The 14,425-nt window shown below is 36.8% G+C and overlaps 1 protein-coding gene across 3 annotated transcripts in view; it reads left to right on the forward strand.

The window, feature by feature from the left end:
* ADAM23 (ADAM metallopeptidase domain 23) overlaps nt 1-14,425 on the forward strand; it is a 173,064-nt gene that overhangs the window by 118,539 nt on the left and 40,100 nt on the right. For all 3 annotated transcript variants that reach the window (XM_003907860.4, XM_009182880.3, XM_009182879.3), the window contains exons 15-18: nt 522-621; nt 4,023-4,094; nt 4,687-4,776; nt 6,073-6,153. In XM_003907860.4, coding sequence (XP_003907909.1) covers nt 522-621; nt 4,023-4,094; nt 4,687-4,776; nt 6,073-6,153 — 343 coding nt within the window. The remainder of the gene's footprint in view (nt 1-521; nt 622-4,022; nt 4,095-4,686; nt 4,777-6,072; nt 6,154-14,425) is intronic.

The following is a 14,425-nucleotide window of genomic DNA, read 5'->3' on the forward strand; positions in this document are numbered from 1 at the left end:
ATCTAATACAGCTCTTTAGGGTTTCCTTGTTTACCTAAATTGCATTGTTGGCCTGCATGATACAGTCTTTAATAAACTGGCCCTCACAACTCTCTCCTCCAACGTAAAATCTAGTAAGTTCATGAGCTCCTTTTATTCAGAACAGAGGCAAAAAAAAAAAAAATGCTTGACTTTAATGCGATATAGCAAAGAAAAATGAACAAACTTTAAAATACAGCCTATTTGAAGAAGTTTTGTAATGAGCTTTTTAAAAACCATTTCAAGCCTGGTCACAAAAGGGCTTGACTGCTGAGGAGGTTGTAACATAGCCCTCAAATCTTTGATTTTCTTTGAATTTCCATCTCTGCAAACTCCACCACATATACTTAAGTGGCAATTTGAACATAAATGCCTTGTCAAAATTTGTGTAGATTCATTTGGATCCAAAGTGAACATTTTGTTCCAATTTAGGGGTTTTAATTTTCTTCTCTGATGATTGCTTTTGGTAAATTATTTACATAGCGGATTCTTTGTCTCCTCAGGGTGTCCCATTCTCGAAAATTTTCAAAGTGCAGCGTTTTGGAGTATAGAGACTTTTTACAGAGAGGGGGTGGAGCCTGCCTTTTCAACAGGCCAACAAAGGTTAGTAACTTAGAAAGTTTACTAAGAAAGTATATTATTTCTCCAGTGTTTTATAATGGAACAATGCTGGATATCAGATGCCTGTCTTGGAAAGCAGGTTTCTTGTCAGTCAGATTAATATTTAGTTATAAAAGTCCTTATCATGTTAAAAATTGAGTCCTGTTTAAGTTAATGACAAAACCATAGATTCAGTGTTCTTGGTCTCTGGTTTTTCAGTGCTAGCTAGAACTCAAAAATCCTCCCTTCCAAAAAGCAAACAATCCTTCAATTAAAATATCTTTGAGATTTTCTTGTTAAGGTTTTCACCCTGCTGCTAAGAGATGGTGGGTTAAATTAAGATAAAATATTATTTTAATCAATTTCTCTGATAAAAATTCCATTTCTCCTTGACATTCTTTCTAGGGACAAGTATTAGTCCATTTTCACACTGCTATAAAGATACTACCTCAGACTGGGTAATTTACAGACAAAAGAATTTTAATTGACTCACAGTTCTACATGGCTAGGGAGGCCTCAGGAAACCTACAATCATGGTAGAAGGTAAAGGGGAAGCAGTCACCTTCTTCACAAGGTGGCAGGAGAGAGAGAAAGAGCTTGAGGAAGTGCCATACCTTAAAACCATCAGCTCTAGTGAGACTCACTCACTATCATGAGAACTGTATGGGGGAAACCACCTCCATGATTCAGTCACCTCCCGTCAGGTAGATTCCTCCCTCAACAGTGGAGATTAGAACTCAAGGTGAGATTTGGGTGGGGACCCAGAGCCAAACCATGTCAGGGCCTAACTAATTTCTTGACTTTTTTGAGTGGTTTGTCCTCCTGGGACATTAGTTCCTTGTAAATATCAGCCAGACAAAAAATCACCCAAGGTATTTATGGTTACCATAAATACATGTATGTGTTTATAATGCATTGTCTCTTTACCTGGGGAGGGCCACATTGTCAACTGGCATTTCATCAAACTTTGTCTATATAGTGTCACACTCCTTTATTCACGTATTCTTAATTCAGAAAATGGAAAATTTTCAGAAGTGTTTTTTATGTTTGTGGAAAACACATTTGACAGTAAAACTTGTTCTAAACTGAAAAATATTTATACCTCATAAGGTAAATATTCATAAGTCTTGCTGCAGAAATATTAACGGATTATAGTATATGTCCCAAGCCCCTCAGGACTATTACATAGAATATGGTAAATGCATCATACTTCTCTAAACTTCAGCAAAGCTGGAAGTCTCAAACTCACTGGCTTCAAAGCTTTTGCATAAATCGGGTCTGTAGACCTGCAGTAGCATGTTTGGAAACGAAGCCGCTCAGCAGGCAAAAGATAGGATCAATGCTAATTAGCAGATGGTATAGAAATTCTAACATGGCAAATTTCGTATTTCTTTTTAAGATACTACTTCATGAGTCAAATATAGCTCATTGCTGTGCAAAATGTTTAATACTGCACAAATTGAGAGAGCAGCGAAATAATGTTAACCTTTTTTTTTAAATCAGTAACTAATGTGGTAACTGAAAGGATAATTTATTCCTAAACCCATAATTCAGCAACACTACGTAGCCAGGAGGTGGTAGCTTGATGCCCGACATGTGTGTAAAATCTCAGTACGGCTCTGGAAAAAGAAACAGGACTTTTAAAGTGACCTTACATCGTTAAAGTCAGTTGCCTGCCTTTCATAACATTGATTTCAATGCAACGGAAATCCAAGAGCTTCAAAGTGTTCAAAATGGATGAAATAAGTAATAATGAACTAATGTGAGCTGCTGGCATTTTTGAATTGCATGGTACATGGCTAATTTTACCCACCTTGCAGCTTGCCAGCTAATTATAAGCATCAAGCCTGAGGAAACAACTCTCACTTGTTTGGAAAGGTTAAGGTTTCTAGCATATGCGTAAGGATCTGTCAGTGGATTTCTGAAATTGTCTGTGAGTTAGGAGAAAATTATTCCAATAAGTTGGAAATGAAATAAAAATAACTATAAATTGTCTGTTTTAAAAGTTAGTAAATACGGAATTATGTCTTTTTAAACTACCTAGTACAATGGTTAATAAACAACTGTGGATTCCGGTGGAATAGTTTATATGTATGTATCAAAGAAGTGACTTTTTCCCCCAAGCATTTTGAATGTATGTATATGCATGTGTTGTGTGTGTATTATTTTTACACTATATCTGTGCATATTTTCTGTGCTTTGGGAATCTTCCCCACTGCCATGTTTTCCACATGGTTAGATAGTGACCCATCTCAGGATGGAGGCAGCGTCCTAAGAAGGAAAGAACGGGAGCCTGGTATAAAGTGCAGGCCATGTTCTAGTCAGTCCTTCCCTTTTCCAATGTCTCCTGCCTCCTGATCAAAATAACACAGAGATGTGCAATGCTCATTTTACTCATAGGACATTTCCTCGAGGGGAGTCCCACCCAAGTAGCCTGGAAACCTTTGCTTTTCATAATAGTTTTGCCTTCCTGGAAGTGGAAGGAGGATCAGTTCTTTCTCAGGTGAATTTAGTGGAAGGCAACCCATCCTTGAGGTGTGTTCAGCTGCTGCGGATGGAGTCAGTTTCTCCCTGTCATATTCAGGGCTCAGACCATTTGGGTTGTAATGTGCTGTTCCAGCCTTCCTTTAAGGTGTGATGATTATGCCCAGAGAAATCCTGCCCCCCTTCCCACCGCCCCTGGAATGGGAAGTAGGCATGCTTCTCATAAACAGTCAACTACCTTTACGGTTGCTCTATAATATAGTTTATCTGGCAAGCAAGGTCATGGCACCAATAGACTAGATTATTCTAGAAACTGTACTCTTCTATTGCCCTAGGAATGACTGAGAGATTTCTATGTATCCATACATGTGTCTTACGCTTTCAGACACTTGGGATTTCTTTCCAGTGGAATGATGGGCTTGGATTTCTAGCAACATTTTTTCCCCTATGTTTACTTGCGTTTACTTGATTGTACATACCACGTTTGGCTATGACTGAAGCATATTTATCTTTTTGACAGTTTTTATGGCTTCTCAGCTGTCTTGAGACAAGTCAGCAAATTAGATATCCGTGATTCTTATTAGCAATGCATTTTAGCTCCATTAGCAAATATGAAAAGTGATCTATTCCTCTTGACAGCTTATCTCCATAAAAAGTAACTCTAATGCTAGAGGTCATCTCTGGAGCCCACGGCCAGAGAATCCCCCAAGAGATATTGCCCCATTTCAGATATATTTTTAAGTGCTATAATAAGTGAACAGTATTTCCCATAGTCATCATTTATAAAATGCCATAACAACAGATCAGAGAAGAATATCACATGATAGCTGATTATACGGCCCTTGTATGTGACCTGGTTGATGTGCTGATTTTCTGTGATAAATTGAAAAATTTTTCCCTTCTCTCCCTAATCTCTTTAGCTATTTGAGCCCACGGAATGTGGAAATGGATATGTGGAAGCTGGGGAGGAGTGTGATTGTGGTTTTCATGTGGTAGGTATAAGAAACCTTCTATACTTACAGCACAGATCTTACTTGGTGCAAATAGGTATAGCATTCGTAAGAGGCCAGCTCATTGATTGTGGTCTTGCTGCCTTTCTTTCTCATCTCTCTGATTGGTGCTTAATTCAGCTCAGACACGTTAGAATTAGTCATGTCCTTATGGCCTTGTCTGAGCAAACCTAATGGATTCTTCTGATTGAATTCCCTACCTCTTAAAAATTTATAGCTCATATTCATCTAAGTTTTACCAAATCATAAAACATTCTTTCTGTGTTGTGTATTATTTTTATCTTTATAAAATAGATTGGGCATTAGAATGTAGTGGAGCTAATTGGAGGAGAATTGCCTGCTAAAAATTAAGCTTTCTCTTTGGTATTGAAATCCTTTCATAGAAGATCTTACTTTGCTGAGAAGTATTGCAGGAAGGAATCCATCCTTGTTTAAAGTAATTAATTCTTTCCCAGAGTATTTGCTTACTATTGTATAAATGTACTCATTTGGAATATGCATGCCACGTGTGGAGAGAAAATGACTGACCAGCTGGTAAGGCTCTTCGCTTACTCACGTGAAGTGTTTTCTCTAGGAATGCTATGGGTTGTGCTGTAAGAAATGTTCCCTCTCCAACGGGGCTCACTGCAGCGACGGGCCCTGCTGTAACAACACCTCATGTCTTGTGAGTGTTCTGACAGTTTCATCTTTCTTTTAACTGACAGATTAGCCAGATATCTCAGTGTGTACACTGAGCATTTGTATAGCTTGTCACAAATTTCTTGGGTACAGTGTACGTATTAGCCTGGCAGTTTTATAGAATCGATAAATCTCAAATTCTGTGAGCCGCAACATTTATCTCTACTATTATTCACTACCAACCGTCTTATCCTGCAATGCCTCATTAAGAAAATATACCTAAACTGCTTCCAAAAGAGTTGCCCTACTAACACAGATGAAATCCATATTAAATTGTTAAATAGAGGAGGGACAATTTCTGTGGTCTTTTTAATAATATGACCTACTTATAACATTTTTCTTCAAAACGTACCCTAATTTATTTTAGACCTGAACATAAAAGCTAGTGCTCATATTTTCCCATTGGGTTTAAAATCCCCTGTAAAGGCAAGAAAGTGAGATAGGAAAGTAACATCTGAATGCATACTCATTTGTGTATATACACAGTTTTTGTGTGTGTGGACATACACAGTCTTCCATCCACAGAGACCACCAGTTATTTTTGAAAAGTCATTGTAATCTTCCCTTTTCTCATATATATAACCTCTAATATTCCTTATAACCATAGAATTACATAGTTTTATGATTTTTTTCAATATTAGAGGGTATTATGCTTTATGGTATTTAGAAGATCCTAGCTTAGTTTCTGCTTGCTTCGTGTCCCCAACTAGATTATAAATTGCTTGAGGGTAATGGGCTCTTGCCTTCACCTTTTACCCACACCCTCCTCAAATAAAATGCTTTGTATACAATAGGCATTCCCTGGTATTACTAAAGGTAATTCATATGAATTTATTAAAATTTGATTGTCTATGTGTAGCAAAGGCAAGTTTAATATCTATGCTAATAGGTAATTCAATGAAGGTTGGGTATATATGTGAATTTTTCAGAGCGATCTTAAATGTTTATCTTGTAGTGTTTTGCTATTTTGTCTTAAGCCAAACCAGAATTTCTTCTTTAGGTGATTTCCATCACATTGTTTTCTGAAAATAGTACTCTGAGACAGTGGATTTTGAAATCTGAACATTTAAAGCTTTGGTTGATGATTCATCTTTAGTATAGACGGTAGCATCTGGGCCTTGTTTCTATTCTGCAGTAGGATATTCTGTCTTGCTAATTCTTAAAAAGAGTTTGGTGTTAGTTATGTGAGAGTATAGGCATTGTTGGTGAGTCTAAGAATGTTATAATAACTCTCTGAAATATTACATAATCCTAACTCTTAATATTGAATTTTGATTTGCAGTTTCAGCCACGAGGGTATGAATGCCGGGATGCTGTGAACGAGTGTGATATTACTGAATATTGTACTGGAGACTCTGGCCAGGTATGGCGCACTGAATTTTCGGTAATACATTTTACTTGTAAGTGCAGGTTGAGTATTCCTTATCCACAATGTTTGGGGCCAGAAGTGTTTCAGATTTAAAATTTTTGGATTTTGGAATATTTGCATATTCATAATGAGATATCTTGGGGATAGGACTCAAATCTAAAGAAGAAAGTCTTTGATGTTTCATATACACTTTATACACATTGCCTGAAGGTAATTTTATGTAATATTTTTAAGTAATTTTGTGCATTAAACAAAGTTTGTGTACATTAAATCCTCAGAAAGCAAAGATACCACTATCTCAGCCACCCATGTGGACAATCATTGGTTGTTCAGCATCACCATGATTCCTGAATCTAAGTGCTACCAATACACAATTATTCTCCTGTACTTATTCACACCTAATTACTTAACAGTAAAAAAAAATTGGACATACCATTAAGACATTGAAAAAATAATGTGTTCAGGGTAATCAAATAGCACAGTAGCATCACCCAAATAACTGTATCAGCTGTTGAAAAACAGCAACAATGAAAATGGCAGGCTTTCAGTCACCACTTAGGATGCTGTGTTTTAAACCTTTGAAAAAGTTACTGTATGCTGTATTTTACTTTTTTTTTTTTTTTTTTTTTTTAAGAAACATCAGAAGCAGTGGAGGGACCAGGACGTGGGTCCTCTAGGTTAGATAAGGGGGCATTCTGCTGGATGGATTTTTAAAATGGTTCCTCCAGAGTCATCTGCCTCATTAACAGAGTTTTTGCTTAGAAGTCTCTCTTTTATTTTATTAGATTGGTACAAAAGTAATTGCGGTTTTTGCCATTGCTTTTGATGGCAAAAACCATAATTACTTTTGCACCAACCTAATATAAACTGGCATGATTTCTTGTTCTGTTATGAATGCACACTGGCTCTAATTCTTCACGAAGCCCATCACACACTTTCACCATACATCCATAGGCACTTCTGCAGTGTTAACGATGTCATCTTCATCATGTCAACACTCAAAACGTTTCAGATTTTGGAGCATTTCTGATCTTGGATTTTTGTTTTAGGAAGCTCACTCAACCTGACTCAACCTGACTCAACAACCTGTACATATTTTAAAGCTTTCAGTATAGATTGCACATGTGAATATTCTTTGTTTCCTTTGTTTTATGTTTGATTTTGCTTGGTTTGTGGTTATTTCTAGCTCTTTACCATACCTTCATTTTAGGAAAGTTTGGTGTGGTTCTCTTTTTTTGTGTGTGTGGGGTAGGGGCCTAAATCTTTTTTTCTTCCTAATTTCTCCTTCATAACTAGTTCTCTTTATATGATTTGTATCCAACTAATTGATTTTTCTTTTCTGGTCCTTACATCTTAAACAGTACGTTCACACTGATGAAGCACTAATGTGCTGTTTTGAAACATTTTAAAGCCACGAAACCAGTTATTAGACAAAATTTGGATGGATGCCCAATGTAGAAAATAAGGAACAAGCAGCACTACTCTGGCTGAAGTGGGATTGGGAGCAGAAGTCCACCTTTCTTAATTCTCCGTTGCCACATCTGTTGCACACATGTAGCCCTGGCTTCATGGCCTGTGTGGTTTGGCATGATCTTCTTCCCATTAAAATTATTGCCACATAATTAATATTGCCCTCTAAAATTCCTTCTTTGTATAATGTTTATGTTTTTAATTTACCTATTATTTTATGTGTTTAATTTATACACATTATGTCTTTATTTGTCATTCAAGTGAATATTTGTTGAGGGCCTACTGTGTGATAAGCACTGCTGTAAATACTGGGACATGGCCTTACTTTCATGGAACCTACATTCTGCTGGGTATAGAAAGGCAAGTAAATAAACAAAAATGTCAGATGGTGATAAGTACAAAGCATAAAATAAGGTGAAGTGGAAAGAGTATACGGTAGGATGTGATAGATAGGGTGATCAAATATTTCTTCCTGGAGGAGATGGCATGGAAGCAGAGACACAAATAAGAAGGAGCTCATCAGTAAATAATGAGTACAGAAGCTTAGCTTCTCCATGAAATGGAATGAAAGCAAGGATAGCTGGAGAACAGTGGAAACATTTCAAAAAGGAAGTCAAGAATCAGGGCAGGTAGGGACATGTAGGCCATGGAAAGAATTTTAGATTTCATTCTACCTTCATTTTAATTCTGACATTATTTTAAAAGCATTTCCCCATGCTATTATACAGTTTTTATAGGTAATTCTTTTCACGATTGTATGAGAGTCTGTCGTGTGGATTTATCAGTTGATTTATACCCAGTGTGGGTATCTAGATTTTGGCAGTTTATTATTAGTAGTATAGAAGTGAACATTTTTGTGCATTTTTACAAGAGTGTTTCTTGTTCAGGGTTAGCTCCTCAGGACAAGTTCCTAAAAGTGGGAGTTACCTGTTGCTAGGCATTGTGCTTTCCAAGAGGCTCCCAATAGTGTATACTTGGCAGTCAAAATATCACTTTTATTATTGAAAATGGCCAAGTTGAAGGCTGTAGCTTAATCTGAGGGCTAAAAAGTTATCTTTAAGATCCCGGTTCAGGCTGTAGCAACAGGTTACTGACAAAATTGGGTCCAGAAGGACAATGTATGGCACGGGGCAGCAATGGACAATGCATAGTTTATGTGGGTAGGCTTGCTTCTAAAAGAATGGCAGAACTGAGGCAGAATGCCTAGTTCTTCTTCCCAAGCTTATCATTGGTCAATCACTCCACCTCCCAATGATGGAAGTGAGTAAAGAGGAGGGGAGCTGGGGTTACACTAAGTTCCTTAATCAGAAGGAAAAATGAGGAGAGGGAAAGAAGGGTTCTAATTAACATTTTTGTAAAGGTGTTGATATATATTATTTGAAGCTCAATTCAAATGGATGCTGTTAAATAGATTGTACCGTGAAATATGTTCAGGCCATGTTTTCATTATTTTTATGCATATCTGTTTCTTACGTTTCATTAAATAGGTTTTTTTGCAATTTTCTGTAATACAAAGTATGAGAATTGTAGGTTCTGTGTTTAATGACAAGTGTATTGACAATCCTGATACACTGTTTCACTGAGTTATATTTTTAGCTTTGTAGAATACTACTATTTTTATATTTACCATATATGGTTTTAGTTCTGTGTAGTGAGCCCTTTTTTTTGGCCGGGCGCGGTGGCTCAAACCTGTAATCCCAGCACTTTGGGAGGCCGAGACGGGTGGATCACGAGGTCAGGAGATCGAGACCATCCTGGCTAACACGGTGAAACCCCGTCTCTACTAAAAACTACAAAAAACTAGCCGGGCGTGGTAACGGGCGCCTGTGGTCCCAGCTACTCGGGAGGCTGAGGCAGGAGAATGGCGGGAACCCGGGAGGCGGAGCTTGCAGTGAGCCGAGATCCCGCCACTGCACTCCAGCCTGAGCGACAGAGCGAGACTCCCATCTCAAAAAAAAAAAAAAAGTAGTATAGTTTTTTCATTTCAATTTTTAACTCTTTAAGTGCCATAGAATTTACTAGAAATAAGACTTTTATGATGAGAACTCTTTGTTTAACCTAATAGTCTATTGTCTAAGTAAAACATTTTTTTTTCTTTTTATAGCATGTGTCTAAGCTGAAAATTACACTGTTAAATTAATTTCACAGTAGCACATTAAAATAGAATATTTTTGCTAATATTTTTCTAGCATGATCAGGATGAACCTAAAATAGAGGTAGAGGGACTTAAAACCCCCCAAAAATCTTCTTTTTCTCCTTAAGAAATAATGAGCCTTGATTTTAATTAATACCACTAATAATTAAGAAAATGGAATCTCTGCAACTCTGAGAATCAGTATTTACAGGCAACATTATGACTTTATCTCTTTTACCTCATAATGTATTTATCTTAATTTTTATATTAGCATTTTTATATTGCCTCAGAGCTACTTATTAAACTTACAATTTATAATAGAATAAACAATACTTAAGAGAAATCCTTGACAGACAATACTGGTAGATGTAATACAGATATTTGAAAGATAGGAGAAATATTTTTTGTTAGTGCTATGAAATATGTCATCTGGGTGGGTAGTATAACATAATTTAAAGTAAACACTTCTAAATGCTATTGCACTATTGAAGCCTGTCTGCCTCGAGTGAACCATCCTGTATAGCATAATGTACAAGGAAGGTTCTAGAATGACATTTAGAGACTGAATCCAATGCTCTGCTCATAAGCAGAATAAAGTGCACAGATTTATGGTTCTCCTGTTTTAAATGTGCGCAGAGAACATAGAACGTTCCCTAATTTCTCTGGTTAAACGTTCCTGTGATAAGCAACTGTCTTTTATTAGCCTAAACTAAAACCAAATAGATTAGAAATCTGACATGTGGCTGTGCCAGTTTAGAATAAGGGCATTTTTTTTCATTAGTGAAGAATTGTACAAGGTTTTTTCTAACTGAAACATCACAAAAGTAAAATCTGACAAATTAATTTTAGATCCTGATGTGCTTATTCTAATAGCAATATTGCTTTTGCATTACTGTTGACTGAGGTTGTGTTAGTTTTATTTATTTTTTAACATTACAATTTGTTTATTTTTCCGTAAGTTATTGGGGTGCAGGTGGTATTTGGTTACATGAGTAAGTTCTTTCGTAGTGATTTGTGAGATTTTGGTGCATTCATCACCTGAGCAGTATACACTGCACCATATTTGTAGTCTTTTATCCCTTGCCCCTCTCCCCGCTTCCCCCTAAGTCCCCAAAGTCTGTTGTATCATTATTATGTCTTTGCGTTATTACTTAGCTCCCACATATCCGTGAGAACATATGATGCTTGGTTTTCCATTCCTGAATGATACCTCTTAGAATTAATAGTCTCCATTCTCAGCCAGGTCACTGCAAATGCTGTGAATCCATTCCTTTTTACGACTATGTAGTATTCCATCATATATATATGTGTGTATATACACACACACACGCTACAGTTTCTTTATCCACTCGTTGATTGATGGGCGTTTGGGTTAGTTGATGGTCATTTGAGTTGGTTCCACGGTTTTGCAGTTGCGAATTGTGCTGCTATAAACATGTGTGCACAAGTATCTTTTTTGAATAACGAAGTCTTTTCCTCTGGGTAGATACCCAGTAGTGGGATTGATGGATCAAATGGTAGATCTACTTTTAGCTCTTTAGGGAATCTCCACACTGTTTTCCATAATGGTGGTACTCGTTTACATTCCCACCAGCAGTGTAGAAGTGTTCCCTGTTCACCGCATCCACACCAACGTCTACTGTTTTGTTTTGTTTTTTTTATTATGGCCATTCCTGCAAGAGTAAGGTGGTATTGCATTGTGGTTTTGATTTGCATTTCCCTGACCATTAGTGATGTTGAGCATCTTTTCATATGTTTGTTGGCCATTTGTGTGTCTTCTTTTGAGAATTGTCTATTCATGTCCTTAGCCCACTTTTTGATGGGATTTTTTTTTCTTATTGATTTGTTTGAGTTCATTGTAGATTCTGTATATTATTTCTTTGTCAGATGTATAGATTGTGCAGGTTTTCTCCCACTCTTTGGGTTGTCTTTTTATTCTGCTGACTTTTCCTTTTGCCATGCAAAAGCTCTTTAGTTGAATTAGGTCCCAGCTGTTTATTGTTGTTTTTTTTGCATTTGCTTTTGGGTTCTTGGTCATGAAATCCTGGCAATAAGCCAATGTCTGGAAAGGTTTTTCAGTGTTTTCTTCTAGAACCTTTATAGTTTCCCGTCTTAGGTTTAAGTCCTTAATCCATCTTGAGTTGATTTTTCTGTAAGGTGAGAGATGAGGATCCAGTTTCATTCTCCTACATGCCGCTAGCCATTTATTCCGGCACCATTTATTGAAAAGGGTGTCCTTTCCCCCACTTTATGATTTTTTTTTTGTTTTGTTTTGTTTTTTTTCTTCTTTTTTTTTTTTTTAATTTATTTATTATTATTATACTTTAAGTTGTAGGGTACATGTGCATAACATGCAGGTTTGTTACATATGTATACTTGTGCCATGTTAGTCTGCTGCACCCATCAACTCGTCATTTACATCAGGTATAACTCCCAATGCAATCCCTCCCCCCTCCCCCCTCCCCATGATAGGCCCCGGTGTGTGATGTTCCCCTTCCTGAGTCCAAGTGATCTCGTTGTTCAGTTCCCACCTATGAGTGAGAACATGCGGTGTTTGGTTTTCTGTTCTTGTGATAGTTTGCTAAGAATGATGGTTTCCAGCTGCATCCATGTCCCTACAAAGGACGCAAACTCATCCTTTTTTATGGCTGCATAGTATTCCATGGTGTATATGTGCCACATTTTCTTAATCCAATCTGTCACTGATGGACATTTGGGTTGATTCCAAGTCTTTGCTATTGTGAATAGTGCTGCAAACACACTTTATGATTTTGTTTGCTTTGTCAAAGATCAGTTGGCTGTAAGTATTTGGATTTATTTCTGGGTTCTATATGCCATTGGTCTGTACGCCTATTTTTATACCAGCGCCATGCTGTTTTGGTGACTGTGGCCTTATAATTTGAAATCAGGTAATGTGATGCCTCCAGATTTGTTATTTTTGCTTAGTCTTGCTTTGGCTTTGTGGGCTCTTTTTGGTTCTATATTAATATTAGAATTGTTTTTGCTAATTCTGTGAAGAATGATGGTGGTATTCTGATGGGGATTGTGTTGAATTTGTAGATTGCTTTTGGCATTATGCTTATCTTCAAATATTGATTCTACCCATCCATGAGCATGGGATGTGTTTCCATTTGTTTGTGTCATCCATGATTTCTTTCAGCAGTGTTTTAGTGTAGAGGTTTTTTGACCCTTTGTTGGGTATATTCCTAAGTTTTTTTTTGTTTTTGTTTTTGTTTTTTTTTTTGCAGCTATTGTAAAAGGGGTTGAGTTCTTGATTTGATTCTCTGCTTGATCGCTGTTGTTGTATAGAAGAGCTACTGATTTGTGTACATTAATCTTGTATCTGGAAACTTTGCTGAATTCCTTTTATCAGTTCTTGGAGCTTTCTAGAGGAGTCCTTAGGGTTTTCAAGGTAAACAATCATATCATCAGCAAACAGTGACAGTCTGACTTCCTCTTTACCAACTTGGAGGCCCTTTCTTTCCTTCTCTTGTCTGATTGCTCTGGCTAGGACTTCCAGTACTATGTTGAAGAGGAGTGGTGAGAGTGGGCATCCTTGTTTTGTTCCAGTTTTCAGAGGGAATGCTTTCAGCTTTTCCTCATTCAGTATTATGTTGGCTGTGGGTTTGTCATAGATGGCTTTTATTACATTGAGGTATATCCCTTGTATGCTGATTTTGCTGAGAGTTTTAATCATAAAGGGATGCTGGATTTTGTCAAAATACTTTTTCTGTACCTATTGAGATGATCATGTGATTTTTGTTTTAAATTCTGTTTATGTGGTGTATTGCATTTATTGACTTGTTTATGTTAATCCATTCCTGCATCCCTGGTATGAAACCCACTTGATCATGGTGGATTATCTTTTTGATATGTTGTTGGATTCAGTTAGCTAGTATTTTGCTAAGGATTTTAGCATCTGTGTTCATCAAGGATATCGGTGTGTAGTTCTCTTTTTTGTTTATGTCCTTTTCCTGGTTTTGGTATTAGGTTGATGCTGGCTTCATAGAATGAATTAGGGAGGATTCCTTCTTTCTCTGTCTTGTGGAATAGTGTCAAAAGGTTGGTACCAATTCTTCTTTGAATGTCTGGTAGAATTCTGCTGTGAATCCATCTGGTCCTAGACCTTTTTTGGTTGGTAATTTTTGAATTATCATTTCAATCTCACTGCTTGTTACTGGTCTGTTCAGGGTATCTAATTCTTCCTGATTTAAGCTAGGAGGGTTTTATTGTTCCAGGAATTTATCCATTCCTTCTAGGTTTTCTAGTGTATATGTGTAAAGGTGTTCATAGTAGCTTTAATGATCTTTTGTATTTCAGTGGTATCAGTTGTAATATCTCCTGTTTTATTTCTTAGTGAGGTTTTTTTTTTGGATTTTCTCTCTTCTTTTCTTGGTTAATCTTGCCAATGGTCTTATCAATTTTATTTATCTTTTCAAAGAACCAGCTTTTTGTTTCATTTATCTTAGGCATTTTGTTGTTGTTGTTTCAATTTCATTTAGTTCTTCACTGATCTTGGCTGTTTTCTTTATTCTGCTGGGTTTGGGTTTGGTTTGTTCTTGTTTGTCTAGTTCCTTGAGGTATGACCTTAGATTGTCTGTCTGTACTCTCTCAGACTTTTTGATGTAGGCATTTAGGGCAATGAACTTTCCTGTATTTGCT

Source organism: Papio anubis, chromosome 10 (genome assembly GCF_008728515.1).
Source record: "Papio anubis isolate 15944 chromosome 10, Panubis1.0, whole genome shotgun sequence".
Lineage (NCBI taxonomy): Eukaryota > Metazoa > Chordata > Mammalia > Primates > Cercopithecidae > Papio > Papio anubis.